At 41.9% G+C, this 22,097-nt stretch overlaps 1 protein-coding gene across 1 annotated transcript; it reads right to left on the reverse strand.

Moving 5' to 3' along the window:
• Window positions 1-141: 141 nt before the first annotated feature.
• Window positions 142-21,780, reverse strand: fkbp16 (FKBP prolyl isomerase 16). The gene is made up of 8 exons (XM_062461635.1): window positions 20,903-21,780; window positions 20,521-20,690; window positions 20,133-20,221; window positions 3,635-3,852; window positions 2,343-2,524; window positions 2,075-2,152; window positions 831-968; window positions 142-707 (listed from the first exon to the last, which is right to left on the reverse strand). The coding sequence occupies exons 1-8, from the start codon at window positions 21,369-21,371 to the stop codon at window positions 621-623; spliced, it is 1,431 nt and encodes a 476-aa protein (XP_062317619.1). The 5' UTR covers window positions 21,372-21,780; the 3' UTR covers window positions 142-620.
• Between the last annotated feature and the right edge of the window lie 317 nt (window positions 21,781-22,097).

Raw genomic sequence — 22,097 nt, forward strand, 5'->3', positions numbered from 1 at the left:
TACATTACCGCTATAAGGTTTTATGGCATAGCCATGGATGAGTTGGAGTAATGCATGATGTTAATGTGGGATTTTGATTTTGGAAAGACCTCCACCTGGTATCATTAACCCCCCCCCCCCCCCCCCCCCCCCACACACACACACACACACACATACATACATACAGACACAATTATTTTTCTTCCTCCAGAAACCAATTTATCCTGTCCAACCATTACACCAATCAAGACCCCCAGAAACATTCATAATAAGATCACACACTGAGACACTTTCCTCATGTCACTACATTTCATTTAACAGATAATCCCATTGCATGTCGTGAACTCACACACAAATTTAGTTATGACCATATGTAAATTATTCATTTCCAGTGTGATATAAATTGCAAAGAGAAGGAAACGGCATACATTTTAAGGTGAAGCGCCATGGTTCTACAAAGTAATTAAACACAATCTGTGGTGCATATGTCAATGCAGAAGCTGAATGTTAGGGTGACCTTTAAGACAGTATTTGTCATAGTTCAATGCACTCTGTCTCATAATCTCCACACTAGATAGTTCACTTCTATTTAGTATTCATGAGCTGGCCTCGTAGATGATAGCAATTTTGTAGAGAGGACGTCAGTTCCTTGCAGTCAGAACCACTGACGTCACTAAACTGCCCAAGGCCACCATCAGAGCTCCAAGCAGGAACTTCCATGAAATTCCCTGAAACACCAAGTGACGCATTTGTCAAAAACAGTCAAATCTTTGTTCCTTTTTTTCTTTTAACTGAATAAAACTCAGTTAGATAAACATTTCACCATCTGTGAAATGTACTCATTGGCTTACAGGTGGTTTCTTTTTAGAGGGAGTCAGAAATGGTGCAATATTTTCTCCGAGCATCTGGGCAGGTTTAGCCTTCCACTTCAGAGAATCATTTCCTCCTGATTGCCTTTTAACTAGTTTTGACAGTTCAACATGGATGGCCTGTGACAGGGAGAGAAAAAAAAGAAAATTTCAACAATACAGCATTGTTGCAAGTTGTACTACAAGAGTTATCCAGCAGATGGCAGCCTAAATCAAAGAAGATTCAGAAATGAGGAAGTCAAGCTATCTATATTTGGGCATGAAGTTTTCAAACTTTGATCGGTATCCAAATTGTAACTAATGTTGTCTTCTGGTTAGTGCTAACACATCTATGCAATAAATACTGTTTAACCTATTTTTATTGTATCTGCCGGTCTTATTATTGAAATAAATAAATACAGCACACAAGCTTTTACCCTCCTTTATTCCATTCCAATTTTAGTTTTGTCATGACAAGGCACATTCACCACTGTGGCAATGTGGCGACTCATGTCAAGTTGATCTGAGGTCAATTTTCTTTCAGAGTGAGTTTCAAAGCTTAATTTTCAAGACTGTAAGCAGCAGACTTTAGTTGAAATATGAGTTTATCATGGTGACATAATGGCAATATGGCAATAATACTGATAAACCGATCATTAATATGGGATAACGTGCTCTGATTGAACTTAACAAGGATTCAAGTTTGGCTGTATGGCATACTTTTTGTGTGTGTGTGTGTGTGTGTGTGTGTCATTTGTCTCAAGACCAACTCTCAAATGAGTGTAGGATCTGTTAGAGTGCACTACCCATAAGAGCAAGACAGAACAGGTTCCCATTGTAGTGAAGTAACACAATGATCTACAGAAAGTCCTGTCCTGTGTCTAGGCTCTAGTCTGTTTTCATGGCATTGCTGTAGTCAACATTGAATGATCTAATAAAACAACCTAAACCCAAAATGCTTCCAAGGTGTTTGTCTTTGGTTTGATCTGAGCAGCTCTGTGAACATTTTCAGCCAGCCAGGGTTTCAAAATTATGTGAGTAAATACAGGTGAACATGAAGGAAAGCATGATTCATTCATGAATTAGGCTGCTGGCAGGCTATAAGTCTGAATTGTAATTATTGTGAGAGACTCTTTGTGAAATAACCCTTGATCTGTGTGCGGGGGATGGATTTCACTAACAGGACACAGGGAGGTGCAGGTGATGAGAGAACATACATGCCCTCCAAGTAAGACTGTATATCTCACCTTGGTGGACGGCTCCAGTTTCAAAGCCTTCTTCAGTGTCTCCATTGCCTCCTGATACTCCCCCTTGTCTGACATAAGCTGCAAGCACAGAGCAATACCCTCTATAAATCCTCCTTCATTTGTTTAATAGCAAGAAAACACTCACTTGAATCTATTTAGATTCAAAAGACTTTTCAAACCAGTAAAAACAGCTGTTAAATCATGCTGTATTTCTATGAACTGTAGACTTTTCATATAAATAGTTGTATTTTTGCCTCATGTCCCTCACCTTCCCCGTCCTGAAGAGGGCTTTAACGTTGCTTGGGTCGAGAAACAGAACATCCCGACTGGTGTGCAGTGCCTCATCGTACTGCTCCAGTTTCAGCTGGGCAGCTGCCAAGTTGTTGAGACACTTCACCCGGTAGTCCTGCACCTCCTCCTCTTCTTCCACGACTACAGCATTGTCACCGTCTGCAGGGAAACAGGGCCACACAGACTCTTACACCTGGCTCATTGTCACATTGTCATGTATATTTCCTGTCAGCCTGTCTCTCTTGGTATCAGGGGTAAAGTCTATTCACACAAAAGACCTGAGAGGAGGAGAGAATGACTATTTGATGTAGGCCCATCTGTCTATTTGTTTACCCCTGTTATAAAATCCACTGTCACCCTCATTGTGGAAGTGCTGACTCTGACACTGAGATGAGAGCCTGAAGACTGCCTGTTACGACCCACACCAGAAGTGAGAGTTATTAGTCTGAGATGTGTGAGAGATTGTCGTTAACAGATTCATGTTAGGTGGGGATTATGGGCAAGGAGTAGCTATTTAGGGCTTTTCAGAATATCTTTGAACCGTAGATCCCACATGAAGTTCATTGTAATGCCATCATGATGCAAAGATCCAAGTCTGTGCATGTGTGAGCTCAACAGTAAATTAATTTGAGGGAAACAAAACTATAAAACAGAGTTCATAGAATTCTAACTGTACTGTCCATCTTAAAACATATTTTAAAACAACAATTGGGATATGGACTGATCTTTCAGCCCATTTTCATTTGCTTTCTTTCAAATGTGCAGGATTTTGTTGGATTGAATACAGTCCCTGCCTAAGTGCTGTAGTGAATTCAACCATTGCCTCCATCCTCATTGATACATTTCAAAACACCCCATGCTCCTCTCCTCATTGACTAATTTATCTCAAATGATTCTCTTGGGTCCACCCAGCCTTTCCAGCAATTAAAGTGATTAAGTACATAGAAAAAAACATGAAAGTTGATTAGGTTTGTTAATCATAAACCATTTCAGAAACATTTCTCATGACAGTCACCTCCGCTGAATGTGGCTCTGCATTATAAGGCTGTAATTAGTGCAGTGATGGACTAGCTGAAAGCAAAGAGGAGACTATCATGTAATTTAGCACTGGAAATGTGGAAATGGTCTTTCTGAAGCATGTTATCACGACAAGTGGATGTGTGCACCAATCCGGATGTGTGTGTATGCATGTGTGCTTGTGTGTGCGTGTGCATCGCCACACGTCTAAGGGAGTATTAGTACTGAATGTTTGTGAAACTACAGGCTTACCCCTGGTGCGTGTGGTGAGCATATCCAGAGCCATGCAGTAGGCCCTTGCAGCCATGCTGTACTCCTCCCTCTGGAAGTGAAAGTTCCCTCGCTCGCGCTTCTGGTTGCCGATGCGGATACGGTCAGGGATGGGAAGAGTCACAGGATCTGGCTTGTCTCTGATGTCCAGGAGCTGCAGCTGGTACAGGAGAGGTGCCCAAGTTGGAATATCAGGCTCCCTGTCAAACACAAATACACACACTCATCACTGGACAACATGGACAACCTGAAACAACAGGGAAGGATCACCTAAATATCGCCCTAAGAAACATTTAACTCCATTTCACTTTACGTTGCTGCATGTCAGGATGCTTTGTCATGTTTACTTTTGAAGTTTATCACACAGTGGTTTGAATTAATTCACAGAACAGGCAGTTAAGGCCAGCAGATTTATGAACTTGTGAGATATTCCAACGGCTATAAACATGCAAGGAATTGAATGCGATGAATCATCACCTGTGTGTGTCTTATAGAAGGAATGTTTGATTTGTTCAAAATCATCTGGTCCCAGTGAACACATGAAACACATGGTGCATTATGAGTTACTGTGGGGCAACCCTGATGCCAGAGTGTGATGGTGTGTGCAAGAGAGAGACAGTAAGGAAGAAAAATAGCATGTGTGTGAGACATAAAAGAAGAGAGAGAGAACAGAAATAGATAAATAATCACACACCAAAAAATTCAACCCCACAAAGCAGAGAGCCAGAACCAGAGCAGAAGATAAGCACAGTTGTCATTGCAGGGTCTTCCTTGCTTGTGGTGCAAGGCGATCTCTCTGTGTGGTGTGTCAGATCATGAATGATTTAAACTTGCTGCGTCAACGACACATTTTATGTCTGTCCAGGAGATTTAGTATACCTCCAGCAGCCTCTGTGAAGCTGTGTCACCAGGTGGGATCAGGTTACCCTTTCACCTATCGTCTCAGAGGACAACATCCGGTCTCATGAGATGAGCAGAGAGCCCAGATGGGCCTGGTAAGGTGAGCAGGATCCTTTAGTTTGGGACTAGAGGAAGTAGGGGCATTCAGAGATACTTATCATTCTAGGTCATAGATGGATACATGGAGAACACTTTTGTGTAGATGCATTACTATTGTAACACTCATTGAAATTGTTTAGGTTTAGTGTGCATTTTGAGCACAGTCATGCTGATATAAGTCTGGTTATGGTTCTAAGCAATTGATCATAGATACAGATGTGAAATTAAATAAAAATATGTTTTTTTTGCTGCATTCTCCTACTTATTCCACACACAGAAATGGATTAGAAGAGTAAAAGGTTGCTGAGCTGATTTTAGATTACAGTGGACAGTGAAAAAGCAATGATACTGAATGCTGATAATGATTAACTGAATTTTCTAACCGTAAAATAGTGTTAATTCAGTTTTCCACCCCAGTTTCCTCTTGCTCTAACGTCACTATGTGAAAATCTGTATTTCATAACATGGGGTCATATTAAATAATTGTGTTGGAGGGTTAGAGTATCAAGATATTGATCTACAGGGCTCCTATTGGAGTGAACTAACAGTTGATAGCACCAGGAGCTGGTTGACTGTGTGTGACTGAGGAGAGAATGACCTCAGAAAAATAAAATAATGATCTGCAGGACAAGTGACAATAACACTGAATATTTACAGTATTAGGTTCTGTAATATAGTCACACAGAGAGGACTACATAGAGGTGTAAAGTCTCAACAGTGAGTCATGGGAATACAGACCCTCTTACCCTTATTATATTGGAAGTGCCCTTGTTCCATGCTCTCTGAATAGAGAGTGCTAATACAACCACTTGGTTGATGGATGAGTCATTTTTTATTAATCTGTGCAAGTAGCTGTTTCCCCTTCGCTACTATGAACAGATGCAGCACATCAAAGGAAAACAAAAATGCAGTCACAGACGTTATATCAAAAACAAGTAACTAAATACACATATTAATACACGCAGGCACACACAAATGTGCATGACACACACTAACACTGCACGATCAGTGATTTAAGTAAAATATTCACCTAATAGACTATTTTAATTGGTTTTAATATTCAACAGTTGGAGTAAGTTTTCCTTTTTAAGGGGCTGTTTGCCATATACAAATGGCTCCTGGAGTATCTGAATCACGTCTCATTCCTATTTTGAACAATCCATATCCAATCCTTTTAAACCATCCTTTTGTGTCAAATTGACCCAAAACCATGGACAGCAATAAACCTGAAGCAATAATTCACACAAAAAGTGGCATTATAGTCATGTTAAATGTAATCACAAAAAACACAGCTTGTTGAATTATCTGTAAGGTTTTCAGTGTCAGCCAGGACACCAGTGATTAGCACCATAGCGGTCTGCCATGGCATGGAGCTCTGTGAACGAGCCCCCAGGGTCTGATTAGCCCAGAGTAGAAACACAGGCTGGTCAGCGAGACAAACTCATCTACTAGTATATCCCCAGCTCTAGCCTCCTAATGAAATGTGATCTTGGAACCCTAGCTTGGGTTAACATCCTAAGACTCTGTCTCTAAGGGCAGCATGGTTCACTGCTTCCTATGCTTAGAGACATCTGCATTTAACCCTGAAAAAGTACTAATTTAGTTAAATGTAACCACTTTTATTGGGAGTCCAGAGAAATGGCTGCTTACTTCAGATGTGCCAATAATTTTAAGACGTGAGGGGTTAGAACTCATTACATAAAGTACAATTGTACAATACAACTGGTTGTGTCTCACCATATAACTCTTAAGAAACATAAGCTCAATATTGTGGTGCTTTTGTCAGATATTGTGTTTGTTATTTATAGTGTTGTAAGGGAAGTATGCAGAATGTCCCCAGCTACAAGCATGTGAGAGTGATTTATGAGTGCAACGTTCAGAACTCGATTTAACTAGTTGTTACTCAAATCAGCTGACTTGGGAGACACACAAATGGTTAGAAATTCAATCAATGGTCGAAGTCTAATCTTATTATGGTATTCCTTTGTAACGGCTAAATGTTGTCGAAACAACATTAATAGGTGTGTGGTTATAAAAAATGATTACCTATTCTCCACCATTCAGAACTGAATACTTGATTAGACAATTGTGTAGAGGTGGCTAACACACTGGCTAGAGCACTGTTGTCAAGTCACTCAAGATTTGTTAAGGGAATAAAGATTAGCCTAAGGCTAGAAGCTAACAGTAACTCCAATTCTAGTTTCACTCATCACGTAGCGCAGGACTCACCCTGTAGGTCACCCTCTAGCCCTTGGAAGGGTGGGGGTGCAGCCGAGGGAAGACGATAGTTTAGAGACCCAAGACAAGCACAAGCTGAGACAGCCAGTCTGAAAGCGGTAACTGTCAGAGGCATGAAGGCTACACAGCAAGGGATTCTCATCAGGACAGGGTCTAGCTGGTCCATTTAAGGAAATTATCATGGGTGTGTAGTAGTTCCTGAAACACAGTTACAGCTAAAAACTTCACCATTGTGCCTGCGGAATTTATACAGTCCTATTCATACAGTCTTTTATATACCCATGGAACCTACTCCACACAACCTACAATGTCACTGTGTTCCAGTACTCTACTACCTACAACATCATTGTGTTCTAGCCCTCATATAAAGACTGTTTGCCCTTTCTCCCTCGTATTACCTCACAGGATACACAAACCTATAACTAATCAGTTCAAGTCGTGCATAGTTGCAATGCAAACTTCCGCTTCACTCTTTATGATGCTGACTGCAAATGATTTAGTCACATGGTTATCTGTCAGACAGGCACCTTGTGAATGAATGAGGGAAAAATACTTGATGATGTCAGACACCTCATTTTATCTTGTCAATCTTGTCTTAAATGTCGAGAATTTCCAGTAATTACCTAATCATGGTTGCTATGGAGATAACCTCCCTTAGTAATTTATACACACTGCTAATAAACATAGACTTGTTTAGCAAATTATATGCTACCACCAGAGTACTATTAATTCTAAAAGTGTTGGATTTATGATGAGTTTGTTATCTATAATATGGTGATAAACAGATCGATTGGATTGGTTGCTGACGTTTATTTTGGTATGGCTTCTGATCCAGAATAGGATGGACAAAACACAAAAACAAGCGCACAAAGGAGCTTAAGTCTAATCCTGCTCTCAGTGAAACGTCACAGCTGTTTTTTTCCCCTCTCCTGCCTCAGTAGTTCATTTACTGCACACCAACCGACTATTACTGTCCATAATCCAGGAAATGTCTGGCTCTAACTCTGTCAGCCACCTCTGAGTGAGCCACTGTTTTCCTGTGTGTTTACGATACAGTTTGTTTTTATTTGCTCAGCTAGCAAATCCAATGAGGGAGAAAACAGCAGGGATCAAGGGAAGGTTCTGCCTAATGCCCGGGGGTAGAGCTCTTCAAAAGTCCTCATATAATCTGAAGCAGGCCTCTTCAGCCTGTTAAAATGAATCCAGTCTCAGCCTGGGGCCTATCAGTAGTGGTTGTACTAGCTTTTATAGGTAGTTATTTCTGCTGGTCCTCTCACTGAGGCAGAGGGAGGCTAAACCACAACTACATCATGCCCCTTTGGTCTGGGGTTTGAAAAGGACATGGGTGAACTGAAGTCAGTGTGACAGCACAGGACTATTCTGAGATATGAAACTGATCTGTGGGTGTGTCTCAAACCAGTGATTAAAACTAAGTGCTGTGATGCAATGTTTTGGTCTTAAAGCCTTGCTGTTATCCCCTGGGTTAGGATTCAGTTCTTTGGTCCTAAAAAGCCCAAATTAAATTTGTACTCTGGTTGTGCTATCATACTGTTTACAGGTGTTCCATTGTGATCCACTAGCTTAGATGTTGTAGATGACAGCCACCTTTGACCACTATTTTAGACTGAATCAGAGACAAAGCTCACCAGTGAAAAACTGGGCAAGTGATGGAACAGAAGTTGAACAGCAAAGTCTAAAATGCTGTCGCTGCTTGAACACCACTAGGGAAGATTTGCTGAGGTTGTGATGTGTTGTGCCTTAATGTAAACTGCATGTTAGACAAACAAAACAAATTAAACAGCAGATGTGCAGTATTGAAGCTAAACAGTACATGTAGCATACATTTAATTCTGGAAGGCTCATGTCAACAATCAGTGATTTGGGGGTAGACAGATGCAGTGGTTTGTGTGCTGTCAGGCAGGAGGTTCACTCTCATCCCCAGAGACTGGATGTTTGGTCCAGCAGATTCCTCAGTGAGGTAAATGGCTAAATTAAACAGTACTGACAGCTCTGCTCTCTCAGACAAAGACCTGTACAGCTTTACATTTTACAGGTTTCAACTTCAAATCTCCTTAAGCCTAAAAACCAAGAAGCAACAGAGCAGAGGTATTTGAATGTGAAACACTATTACATTATAGTTACTCAACTGATGTGGTCATGTGGTCTCAACTAACAAAAATAAAGTAATACTGATATCAACTAATAATTATTATGAATACAAACATGTATTATATTATTAAATTCTGTGATGCATTTCATATTTTGGATACTTTAGATTGGGTGATGTGAGTGATTCATTGAATGAATGTTAAAGTAATGAATGAAAATATATCTCCATATCATATTAATTTAATTGATCTTAGTTACATCTTTCACTAACCAACTATTTATACATTTACATATTCATTACCTCAGATATCAAAATATTGAAATGTTCAGTGCAATTCAATCTTGCATGTGTGACATTCTGCAAATGAAATAAATGTCATAGTGTTCATCAAAATATTATTTCTTTTCTTTCAAACTGTGAATCCTCATTGCTGAATCAAACATAGATAAGAACCACAAAGAAAATGGCGATCAAAGAAATGTCACCATTCCTGGAATATCAGTTTTGTGTATTGAACGCATAACCAGTAGGCAACTGGAGTTGTACCATGGAATCTGCCATGTATGACTAATGAACAGCTGAAATATTTTCATCTACAGTTTTACTTGAAAGTTTAAGCAAAATATAAGAATGTGCTCTTGAATGGGCTAATTCACATTATGGCAGTCAAGTTTATTTGACATCTCATCAAAACCTCCCAACTAAAACATCTGTTCAGTTAGTTTGGATTCAGTGTTTAGTTAGCTAGATATGCACAACCTGGTCCAAACACTGATAAGGCCTGTTCTGTGCCTGTTACCAGCAGGTGCTCTGTGTATCTTGCCGGTCAGCCACTCTGGTGCTGCACACCCACCTGCAGCTTTAATGAGGCAGCCGTATATAGGGTTGTCATGGTGGAGCGCCACACATCTGGACGGTTTAATCTAGCCGTCCTGTTAGCATGGCCCCATGAACCTCCCATCATGCCCCCCCCCCCCCCCCCCCCTGCACCCCCACCCAACCCCCTCTGACGAGAGTGGCAGAGACACTCGCTAGACTGAGGAGGAAGGACTTGACTTGACCGGTGCCGGCGGCAATGATACGGGGTCACAGTCCTCACAAGGCCTGCTCTGCAGCTGCTGCAGTCAATTAGCAGGAATGTTTGGACCGCTGCACTGATGACCGAAACCACTGAAAGGACTGCCACTCTATACTGTATCAAATAACTAGAATGAAACAATGAACTGACTGGAAACGTGACCAATAACCGGTATGAGGATGTTTGGCATGGATTCATTAACAAACTTCATTTTGCAACCAGTCATTAAAGGTAGTGTGAGGCTGGTGCAGGTCATGAACAGGAGATACATAGAGCACATTTTCAAGGCTGTGTGAACACTGAGTCCTGTGATGGACTGCTGTGCTGATGCAGACGGCAGATGACGGACTGATGACGTCCATTAGAGATGAGTCACCACTCCTCGTCTCCACTGATGGAGCACCCTCCCCCCCATGGCAATGTCTCTTTGCCTCTCTCCTACCTGACCACACTGACACAGACAGACAGTGAGTTCACAGTCCATGGTCTATTCTCTGTACGTATACTCTAGCAGTGGTATGCTTTGCTATGCAACCCCGGCACTGTGTGTGATACATTCAACATGCTAGCTCTTAGATACAAACCCAAAGGTCAATACTAAACAGTCAGAGCCACTATATTTAGCTCTGTGTGTGTATGTGTCTGAAGTGCGATTGTACGTGTGTGTGGCGTCGCCATGCTCCTCCTCTCGTTCTAACAACAGCTGGCCTTCCACTTTCCCATCTGCTTCCATTATGGCTGGTGTGACAAACAGAAAAAGTCATATACTGTGGTTGTGTTTATGAGTCGCCCAGCAACTGCGTTGTGGCTATCACAAAAGGTCAGGTTGAGGTTAGATTGTCTGAGGGGTAGATTCTCGATTATTTGATAACCAATCCTGGGAGCATAGTAAGAGCTAAGCTGTGAGGACCTGGAGTGGAGCAGGGTGGCCCCAATACTGAACGTGCCCCAGAACCACCTCCTGTGTGTGGAGAATAACAGTCGGGATTGAAAGCAGCTATGAATACACACACATGGGAGAATCAGGTCTCCTGTTACAGACTGGAGCTTTTAAAAAGTCTCCATGGATTTCACTCCATGGATTTCACCAGAATGGCTGGTTAGTGTTCAGAATACATTCATTCAGATGGAAGATCATTGTACGGCTATGATTACTTAATTTGCCAGTTTTACTAGGCAAGTAGTGTCTGGCATCCTTGAGATTCAGTAGATCAAACAATTGCAAATATATGAGGTGGAAAAAGATTCAGATTGCAATTTAGACCATACAGGGTGTACCACAAGATCCAACATCTCCCCGGAAACCGAAGCATGTCTGGGATCATGACAAACAATCTGGTCCCATCTTGTCCGGAAAGAACTGTAGGTTTCTGTAGAAGGTTCTGGTTTGATCCTGGAGCCTCGTGTGTTCCTCCATTCTCTGCCATGCACTACTAATCCCCTTTTCCCTCATTGGCTTTCTGCTGTGCACAGCAGGCGTGGAGGCCGTGAGGCTGTGTGTGACCGAGGTGAGAGAGGAGTAGACGGGAGCAGGTAGGATTGATTAGAGCTGGAGTGTCAGCTCATGTGGGCTCCACTGTCTGTCCCTACAGTCTGCATGTCATGGTCTGAATGCTGCGCCACAACGTGGCCCCTTGTGGAGGAAGCACGGTGTCTCTGTGAGGACAATGGATCCATAGGGAGCTGATGATGACCTACATCGGAAAGGTCCCTTCTTTTCTTTCAGCCTTGGTACAAACAACGTTGTTGTGATTCATTGAACAGTCCATCACAGACAAGCAAAGCACAAAGTAGCTAACTGGAATATTGAGAGGAGGGGAAAGCTGAGTGAAGAGGGTGGGTTAGTACACTCACATGCCTGACAGGATCTCCTGAAGTATATGTTTTACCTGGACCCCATCCAAACCAGAGTAATGTTTAAAATGCATTTGGGCAATGGAAACATGCTAGTAAGGATTTGCTGTAGTATGACAAAGCATTCAACTCATTATTTTTATACACTGATGTCGACATCATGTGAGCTACATTTAAATCCATCTCCTTGAAAGTACACTAAGTATTTACTCTGATACTCACTTTACTGAAAATATACTGCACTACTCTTTTTACAACACACAAAGGTCTAATTACATACAAAAGCTTCACTTCAATTCATTGCTCCTGTAAAAATCTGCAAACTTTCCAAAAATAAAAAGCAGAAGTCAATGAGTTGAAGGCAGGATCATATTACAGAAAAGCCTGTGTTGATTGGAGAGATAAGCGGAGCTTGCTGGCAGTGAGGGATGGAGGTAAACATCCAAAGATTAGATGAAGCACATGCACAGGTCAACTACACAGCCTGAACACTGCTGAATATAACCATGGTTAAGCAAGAATACATAAGCACTTGTAAACATCTCACAGATGTGTGTTTGGGTCACAGCTGCTAACTGATAGGACTGAGGCACTGCTGACCTGAGGGCTATGAATGCGGCCTGAAAATCAGTAGATCTTTTCTGATGCGTTCTTTAATTGTTTGTGCTTTCTGGCAGACGCCTGATTCATGAGGGCTGGGTGGGGCTTCTAGACAGTTGTCGCCAAAATACCAGGAAAACGAAACACAGAGTCTAAAACTTACACCTTCTTCAAGTCACCTGATTCAGTTCAACTGAAGGTTTGCTGAAGTGTAAGCACAAGTAAAACCTTCAGCAAAACCCCAGTGACACGTGAGAAAAGTCCTTACCTACTCCTTACTACAGGTCATTACTCCTAAAGGACATCTGTTATCTTGTTACTGTATGTGGAACTGTCACGAGTGATTATGTCTCATCCTGTGTAGGATGTTTGGTTGTTCATATTGATCAGGCTTTGCTCAGTGGTCTCCAATGCTTTTGACCTGGATGTTTCTGTTCTGGATATGACTGAGAGAAGGTCATTCCACACAGAGTGAGAGCCCTACCACACACACATCAGACTCACTCACTGTGACTCACACACACTCCTTGAACACTGACTCATTGCAAACACATACATTACACACAAACACATGCACAAACACATTCACTTGCACATGTACACACACACATACATATAGTGTGCACACTACAGTCCTGGTGTAGATTCCAAATCACAATCTGACCTGCAAAAAGCAGAAGCACTGTGCGTCATAATATTCCCATGAAGTTCTGGTCTTCCTCAAATGTAGTTCGGCCTCCACAGTGTTGATTCACAAGTCAATGTCAACACTGCTCATCCTCACATATCTCATTCATCACATATGATAGTTCACACCCTAGAGTACCCGGAAAGAGTACTGATGTTTGGTTTGTGACTGTCTATTCTCATGGTTCTCTGCTTTAGGAATGGCACTGTAATGTTAAATAGCCACATTCTCTGTTCAGTATGGGTGTGTGACTGAAGCAGCAGATACTCTAACAATTACAAGTCTGTTCAACTGTCTACACTAAGCTACCCCTCAAGCACATTCTCTAGGAAGTTGAAAGGTGCTGCTGGCTCCTTACCCAGTATTTACAGTGCAGTGAGCACTCTGAGTAAACACAGAAAGTTCAGCAGAATTTCGACCTAGCTTCATCGTTAACAAGTTGGGCATGCAATGTGTGAGGGAAATGTTTAGAAAGCTAACGAACTAATCAATGTAAAGCAACCGTTTTTACAGGTAATATTGTTCGACTCACAAAAACATGACATCAATACAGTCCATCACTACAGTCTATATGTAAGATAGTTTCTTGCCCTTCCAGATGACCATGTGTTGTTACTTTCAGGCTTGAATACTCACTAGGCACAGTTCACCTGGGGGTGATGCGTGAGAGACTACCCGTCCCTTTGTCAAACATGTTTGCTTTTCACAACTGTGAAAACTGATTGTGATGGCCATTTATGTCTGCCCTGAGTTGCCGATCTCATGTCATGAATATACCTATTCAAATGTAATAACTATGGTTGGGGTTATCACTGTGTCTGAGGGCCTCATTTACTAACCTTGCGACCGCAGCTTAATCTGCGCCTTTGCCCAACCGCAAATAGCACATAATGCGGTGTATTTCTGCATTTTGCGTGGTATTTATCAAACCAGATCCTCGTTGGGCAATCAGCGCCTTACTCCGCCCTTTAGTGTTTAGCGTGCCGTTAAAAGACGGGAGAAATCGTCTGCATGTTACTGCCACCATGGGTGATACGAGGAAAAGAAAAAGAAGGTTCGGCAAACAGGAGACAGAAATATTGGTTCACGAAGTTACAGCTAACATAAACATGTTACAAGGAAGAAATACACCTCTCCTCCAATCTCTTTGCGGCACACGCCCACTTTCCCTTATATCCTCCCAGCAGCGGTAAACTGCGTTTTTACTCAAGTGCGCTGCCTTTGTAAATACGGTTTTATGTCTTTACCCGCTATTGTACGCCTGAAATGGGCGCAAGCCTGTTAGAAAATGAGGCCCTGAGTGTTGAAAATATAAACAGTATTAATAAACTTGTGATTCTCATGTTACGCTTTAGTTGCAGGTTGGCTCCAGGTTTCCTTTTGCCTCAGGACTATGGAGCTAAATCAGGGCCAAATGTTTTGTTAATTCGAAAAAAAAATCTTTAGTCGAAAAACTAAAGCTTGACATTGAAAATGTAAGTTTTGGTCGAAAACTTGAAAAATAAAACCATGTATTCAAAGAAAAAATAAGTGTACCAATTTTTTTTTGGGTTGAATAATATTTCGATGAAATTTTTGAATAATTTTGAATAAGTTATTAATTTTCAATTTTCACTTTCATATTTTCACAGTTTCACATTTCATGTTTTCAGATTCAAATTTTTTTTTTTACGGCTTCAATTTTTTTTTTTGAGTTTCAGGTAGTTTTTTTTTTTTTTTCAGTTTTTTTTTTTTGAGTTTCAGTTTTTTTTTTTTTTTTTTCAGTTTTTTTTTAAGTGTCAGGGACAGTTTTGTTAAAAGTGTCTGAAGAAGGTCTCTTTTCATTTGTTCCTAGAATAGAATAGACAAATACAACTTTACATTAATGCTCTGGCCTGATAAATTACGTTTTACACACTAAACAGAGGTTAACAAAGACACTAGGTTACACTACACGTTAAAGTAAAAAAAAAAGAACTGAGCTTGACTGACTGTAAAAACACCAGCTAGTACAGTACTATACTGAAGTGCGAAGCTAACGTTAGTTAATGCTAACTTTAGTGCTAGCGATGCTTAATTTCCAGCTTTGTCCAGCTGTCCACCTATTTTCCCCTTTATGTGTTAATGACAAAAAAATGCCACTGCGGGGATAATGTCCCAAAGTATCTATTCAAAAAGGCTAATATCTTTCACATGTCTTAACTGTGCGCTGGCACCAGCCTGTTGCCTTGGCGGAGCAGACGCCATGCCAACAGCCGAGTCGTCTGCCTCTTTGTTAGGCTGTCACTCATAATTACCGCCTCTGAGTTGAAGCCACGCCCCCTACGCAAAATCGGGGCCAAAAGTCTGAAACTAAAAAAAAACAACCTGAAACTGAAAAAAAACCTGAAACTCTGAAAAAAAAACAGAAACTCCAAAAAAAAAATTGAAGCCGTAAAAAAAAAGTTTTGAATCTGAAAACATGAAATGTGACACTATGTGAAAATATGAAAGTGAAAATTAATAACTTATTCAAAATAATTCCAAAATGTCATCGAAATTCAACCTGAAAAAAAAATTGGTACACTTATTTTTTCTTTGAATACATGGTTTTATTTTTCAAGTTTTCGACCAAAACTTACATTTTCAATGTCAAGCTTTAGTTTTTTTTTTAGTTTTTTTTTTTTTTTAATTTTTTTTTCGAATTAACAAAACATTTGGCCCTGATTTAGCTCCATACAGGACTAGATAGTTATTGTCTTGGTGATGGTTCATAAACACAGAAGCAAACTCCTAAGCACGCTCTACTGGTATAATTATCTCTGTCAAGAATATAATTTCAGCAAAAAAACGTATACTAATGTGCCAATGGCACTGTTATGCCACTTTCTTTTGGAATCTACAGTCTTGAAAATAAAGCAATGTGACTGACTACATACAACTTAATGGCATTGAAGCGGTTGTAGATAGCGTGGATTAAACAGGAAGGTTGTCAAACGTTACCTCACCAGTTGTCAGAGACAGGTGTTTATGTTGTTGAGTTTGGGTTTGTAAGTAAGGTAGAGAGCTAGACTCCTCAGTCTCCCATTGGCTTTCATGGTGTTGCTATCAGATCAGAGCAGAGAGCCACATTTGGACTCCAGTAGTTTCTGATTAGATTCTGTTGACTGACGGGATCCAGTCTGGGCCCTTTCCCAGAAATACTTTGACCCCGTTCCAGAAGGACACAAGTCTGGCGGCACCATGACTGTGTCAGAGACAGAAAGGTTGATGGAGGCTTCTCGTTACTGTGTTGTTGCATGACTCATTGGCACCCAATCTGGCAGCTCAAACGTCAGGGTTCTTATACTTGATTTACGCCAAATCATCTCAGCAGCCTGTCTGCCACAATCAGTCAGGTAAAAGGTTGCCGGCGAAGGACTTTTACAGGGTTTTAATTGATCATGTCCTGATATATAAAACCAACATGGCTCCTGTCCCATCCAGTATGTGAGGGTATGATGTACCAGTAGCAATCACACACTATGTGCATCCCATCCCAGTAAAGTACTCTGTACAGATAAATAGCTTTGAAGTGCCCTTACCTGAAATGGTAGCACTGTCTCCAACAGGCACCCCATAGTGTCTAATCAATATATCGACAGAGAATGGGAAGATAATGGGAATGATATTTTCCCTCCCTTTCTTTCTGTCATTCTACAGCTTAGACACACTGTGACTTTCCCATTCCTCTAGAAAAACTAACCAAAGAGCCAGTGCTACACAATATTTTTCAAACATTTTCTAAGAGGGACACTGCTACAGCGGCTGTTTATTTACCTTGTTTGTAACATAGCTCTTCTTGTCCTTCAACTTCTTCTATCTGGATTAATTCATCTGTTTTACCTACCATATTTGTAAATCAACAAATCTGCCTCATTATGAGAAGAATCATCCATACATAAATCTCTGTCTTTCAACATCGAATTCATCATCTCTCTAATAATGGCAGGAATCTATGTGTGTGTGTGTAGAAATTAGAATGGGTTTAGTTTCGCATGATCAGCTCAAGAACCGGGCACTATAATCCAATGGAGTGCGGTCCCGCGATTGACATTGTTTGGATAAGCATTTCGACTTAAACTAATGAAAAAATACTAATAATTAGCCTCCAGTTTGGCTTGCTCTGTTCGCGTCCCAGCCCCTTCACTCTGATTGGTCTTCTGTTCTGCAGTGAGATTCCTACGAATATCTCGAGAACCGGACGAAGTTAATATTTTGCAGGTGTCTTCTGCATAGTTCATATTTTGCGGTGTTGAACTAATGCAATTAACAAAGGCATTCGCAATTAAATGAAACTAAGCGTAAGGAAAATAGAGAAATTCAGTTTCGTTATTTAGAAGCGAATTCACATTTACAACCAATAAGCATCTGCTCTCAAAGGGGCTGGCTAGCTAACAGAATGACAATATAATATACTTTCAGTATAGATCAGGGAATTTTGTTACATAAATGTATGTGTTTACTGATGTCAAAACTGCCTGCACATTGCAAATGTAGCGCTGTATGTTGAATTAGGCTACAATTATGACAACTGGCTCAACCATTGTGCATGTAATGACTTCTGTTATTAACTACATGTTTAGATGTTTGTGGTGGTAAGACAATTCAACAGAGAACCAATATAGTACATTTTTATCAACATAACATAAGCATGTTGGGAGTCAGGTGGCTGAGCGGTGAGGAAAGCGGGCTAGTAATCAGAAGTTCGATTCCCCGGCCGTGCCAAATGACGTTGTGTCCTTGGGCAAGACACTTCACCCTACTTGCCTCGGGGGGAATGTCCCTGTACTTACTGTAAGTCGCTCTGGATAAGAGCGTCAAATGACTAAATGTAAATGTAAGCAATTTATAATGTAGGAAACAGCAGAAAACGAAGGCTACATAATCATTTGTATGAATTTAGGCCACCACAGCATTGTCAATTTGACTAATAGATGTGGAGGTTGAACAAGTACTTCAGAGATGACAGAGAATTTCAATTGTGATCTGAGAAATATAGGTACCAAAGACACTGAGTCATCACCAGCTGCATCAGGGGCACTGCACTATCTATCTATAATTCCAGAAATCTGTGTGTGTGTCCGATATCATCGCGGGCACTGTGCCCAAAATATAAATCCAGGAATCTGTGTGTTTGCCACCAATTTTATCATGGGCACTATGCACTATAGAAGTACTATAAGGAATCTGTATTTGTGTGTTACACTGACATCTTAATGACCGACTGCATCACAGGCACTGTGCACTAGTCTAATCAATTCTACAGACAAAATACCAACAGCAGCCGCAGACCTTTTATCTATGTGGGCCATGAAAGGGAACTAAGAACTCTGTCACAACACTTCAGGAGTCTGGCAAGATGCCAAGGATGTCTATCGTGAGGCTAAGGACTTAATTTGACCACACTGTACACAACCTTAATCAGGAACATCCAAACAATCATTAACCGAGCTCCTGCCTGTCTCCTCCCCAACCTGTTCTGTTGCTCTGCTCTCTCTGCTAAAGACACATTTAACAGCCTCTCTAGACCCATTTCTAGAGCTCCAGAAACTCAATACAAACAAGACCTCACACAGGGACCACACATGGGAGAGGCCAAGATGAACATGCACTCCATCCACGCCAGGCCCTGGCAGAGGACAGGGGACCACACAGAGACCCGACATGCACAAAGCAGGGACACTGTTGCTACTGGACAGTAAAGGCCGAATTATACTTCTCCGACTCCGTTACGGCCAGACGGACGGATGGAGTCGGACGGATTGGTTGAATTTATAGTACTCCGAAGGCTGTGGGTGCTGAAAACAATTCATCGCCAGAAGAGTAGGTGGCGCAACGGTTTTTTGTAAGTCGTCGTCGAGTGTTTATTTACCTAGGTTATCGAGAAGTCGGAGCAAATGTACAAATTAGCCGTTTCATCAATAAAATACGCACATTTTCAGCAACTACACTGCCCATTTCTCGTCACATTTTAATTCAGATGCTGATTTACATGTACTTTAGCTGAAATATGAATTGTAAAAACTTACAGCAATGGCAGTCAAAGGATTATGTTCGTCCTGTTTATCACGGCAACCCCGCCCCTGACGCAAGCGGTTCTTAATACGGACCAATCACAGCCAAGGGGTATCCGTAAAATGACGGACGGATGGACGGATAGTCAGGAAAATCAGGAGGTGCACGTAGAGCTCTCCGAGGGGCTCGGAGAGGGCATGGAGGGGGCGTTCCTTGATGGAGAGGGCGTTCCCTGTCTCCGTCTCCGTATAAACGCAGAAGTATAAATCGGCCTTAAACCATTCCTGAATATAAAGTTTTTTTTTACACCGTTTACAACAGCATGCGTTCAGATTATGTGACCTCGCCATTGAAGTTAACCACAATGATCCGTGGTTTGCTGACATCATCAAGATATATCTGAAAACCAATCTCACTTCTTTCTCATTAGATGCAAGTAGTTCTGTGATTTCGAGTGAGCCTTACAGGTATCACTACACACAAGTCTTCTATAATGGCAGAGCCTCATTATTGCAGGCTGGGTTTTAGAGGCAGGCCAGTGGCTGTAACTTGAGTGGGGTCCTCCCTCAGGAAGGCTAGCAGGGTCGAGGCCTCTGGCCGTCTATGAATGCTGTTTGGGAGGATGGCCATCTGCTCCTCTTTATGGTTCATTAGCTAGGCACAGGCAGGCTGCCCTCACATCAACAGGTACAATAAGGCCAGGATCCTCATTGGGATCAGAAATGTCACGTTACTATTGACAGATGATAATAAATGGTTAAATCTGTGTTTCAAATTTACACTAGAAAACCAAGAGGCAGTTGTGTGTCTTGCTGCATAGGTCACTTGCTAATCACTCGCACTGGAAAGGGTTGTTGTGATGCTGTTGTGGGGAACAGCCTTGTTTCCAATATCTTACCTTCCGAGAAGTCCATAGGCATACTGAGAATCTGCCAGCAGCAGTGCAATCTCCCCTCTCTGCATGGATATGGAACACTCCTCCAGGGCCTAGGGGTGACACAGCACTGGGTCATGTGGGTGTTGCTCAGTCTTTCGTTTAGGTTTTAACCAGACATGGTTTTCATTGATTACTATGCTATTCTAGCTATCAATAATCAGTACACTGTTCTATGAAATAGAACTGCCACTGCCACTGAAGTTTTCCATCCTGTTCAATAATTAGCCTATGACTTAATCAAGAATGATTGATAAAATATGAATGCTTAATAGCATCATTTGATTACACCATGGGGGTGAACTTGCCTAGATTAACCTGCCTTTCATCTGTATTGAAATAATTTTTCTACCTGGTTGACATCTCCCTCTCCTATGATGAAGACCAGCTTGCTGTCCTTCTCCACCATAGTCCTGTCTTCCAGCACGCCCTGCATTTTGACAGTGACCTCATGACCCCAGGCAGGGTGAGGGGCCTGCTTGGGGGCAGACTGCAGCACCTTCTTCCTCAACAGCCGGTCATCTGGGAAAGGGAGGGCCGGTCGAGGGGGGTCAGGAAGGGGAATGGGGGTTAATCTGCTTGCTGTTCATCAACAGGCGCTCAAAGCTGAGGCTGCTACGAGGAGACGGCACAACATGCGTTATTAAGCCAGGTGGCCGCGCCTCAGACGCTGTCACATGCTGTTGTTTGTTAAAACATATGTGCTGCACAATACATGAAGCGTGCAGACATACCTGTGATATCTTCCCAGTCCCCTGCCATGAACAGCTCCTCAAAGTTGGAGGACGTCCACTGTTCCAGCTCATAGTCTGGAAAGAAACTCTCCTCTAAGGTTGCCCTCTCCTCCACCATCTCTGCTTCAGCCGGTTCCAGAAACCGGACTGTCTTCCCAAAACTGTTTGTCTTCCTGAGAATTCGCTCATGCTCACGTCTGGTATCCTCACTTGTCTCCTCAGGATTGGAGAGGGGTGTTATTGTCGTGACCTTGCCCTCTTGTCCTTGGCTGTCTGTTTGGACCTGCTCAAATCCGGAAGGATGTTTGTCTTCTTGTCGAGGATGGGACAGCTCCTTCTCACCCTGGTTGTCCTTGTCTTCAGGTCCAGAACAATCCTCCTCCTTTAACCCTGGCTCCACCACATGCTCTGTGGGCTCTCTAGGACTCGGCTCTGGGTCCATGTCACTGGAGGGAGCCACGGACACCATGGGTGGAATCTTCCCAGAGGGATGATCCTCCAGCCTGCTTCTCTCCACGACACCGGGCTACTCAGAAGAAGTCGGGTGAAAACACTCCTTGGGTTTAGTTACAATGGAATATTACTTCCATCCATCTGAGGCGGTCACTAGCTCTTATAGAAGTCCTGGAACCACAGACTTTTACTGAATGCTACTCAAAATGCATCCATAATCACAATAATCCTAACTGCACTAGTTGTGTTAAAGAGAAGTGTTCCTATATCCAAGTAAACTATGGAGATGCAGTTTCACCTTGACGACCACCCAATCCTGCCGCTCTGCTACTTGGCCTACATATTCCAGAGACGTTGAAGCAACAAGAAATGACCAATGTAAAGAAACGGTGCAGCACAACGAAGCCCTCTCAGTCAGCAGGTTTGTGGGACGGTAATCTGTGGGATTAGAAGAGCAAAATCTAATCTGCCAGAACGTCTGTAAGCTTCTTAATGACTTCATTGCACTGCCCTATAATGCTGTTTCCACAAATACAGTCGACCAATAAGATCTCAAGTGAAGTCTCTAACTCAATTTAGTCTTATTCTGGAGTTTGATACCTTATTTTCACTTTTTAGGAAGCCAAGTGTTCAACAGAAGGTATAAAGTTTATACTACAGCCAGAATAACCCAATAACCTTTGTGTAGTTGGGTGCTAGACTACTGAGTTTAGTGGATTTCCCTTTAAATAACAATCAGCAG

Source organism: Osmerus eperlanus, chromosome 5 (assembly GCF_963692335.1).
Source record: "Osmerus eperlanus chromosome 5, fOsmEpe2.1, whole genome shotgun sequence".
In the NCBI taxonomy this organism is placed as follows: Eukaryota; Metazoa; Chordata; class Actinopteri; order Osmeriformes; family Osmeridae; genus Osmerus; species Osmerus eperlanus.

Excerpts from the sequence above, each read along its gene's own strand:
- fkbp16 (XM_062461635.1), bottom strand. The coding sequence starts at position 21,371 with ATGGTGTCCGTGGCTCCCTCCAGTGACATGGACCCAGAGCCGAGTCCT. Across the intron at positions 2,525-3,634 it reads GCTCACCACACGCACCAGGG|ACGGTGACAATGCTGTAGTC; the intron begins GTAAGCCTGTAG and ends GTTTCCCTGCAG. Across the intron at positions 969-2,074 it reads AACTGGAGCCGTCCACCAAG|GCCATCCATGTTGAACTGTC; the intron begins GTGAGATATACA and ends TCCCTGTCACAG.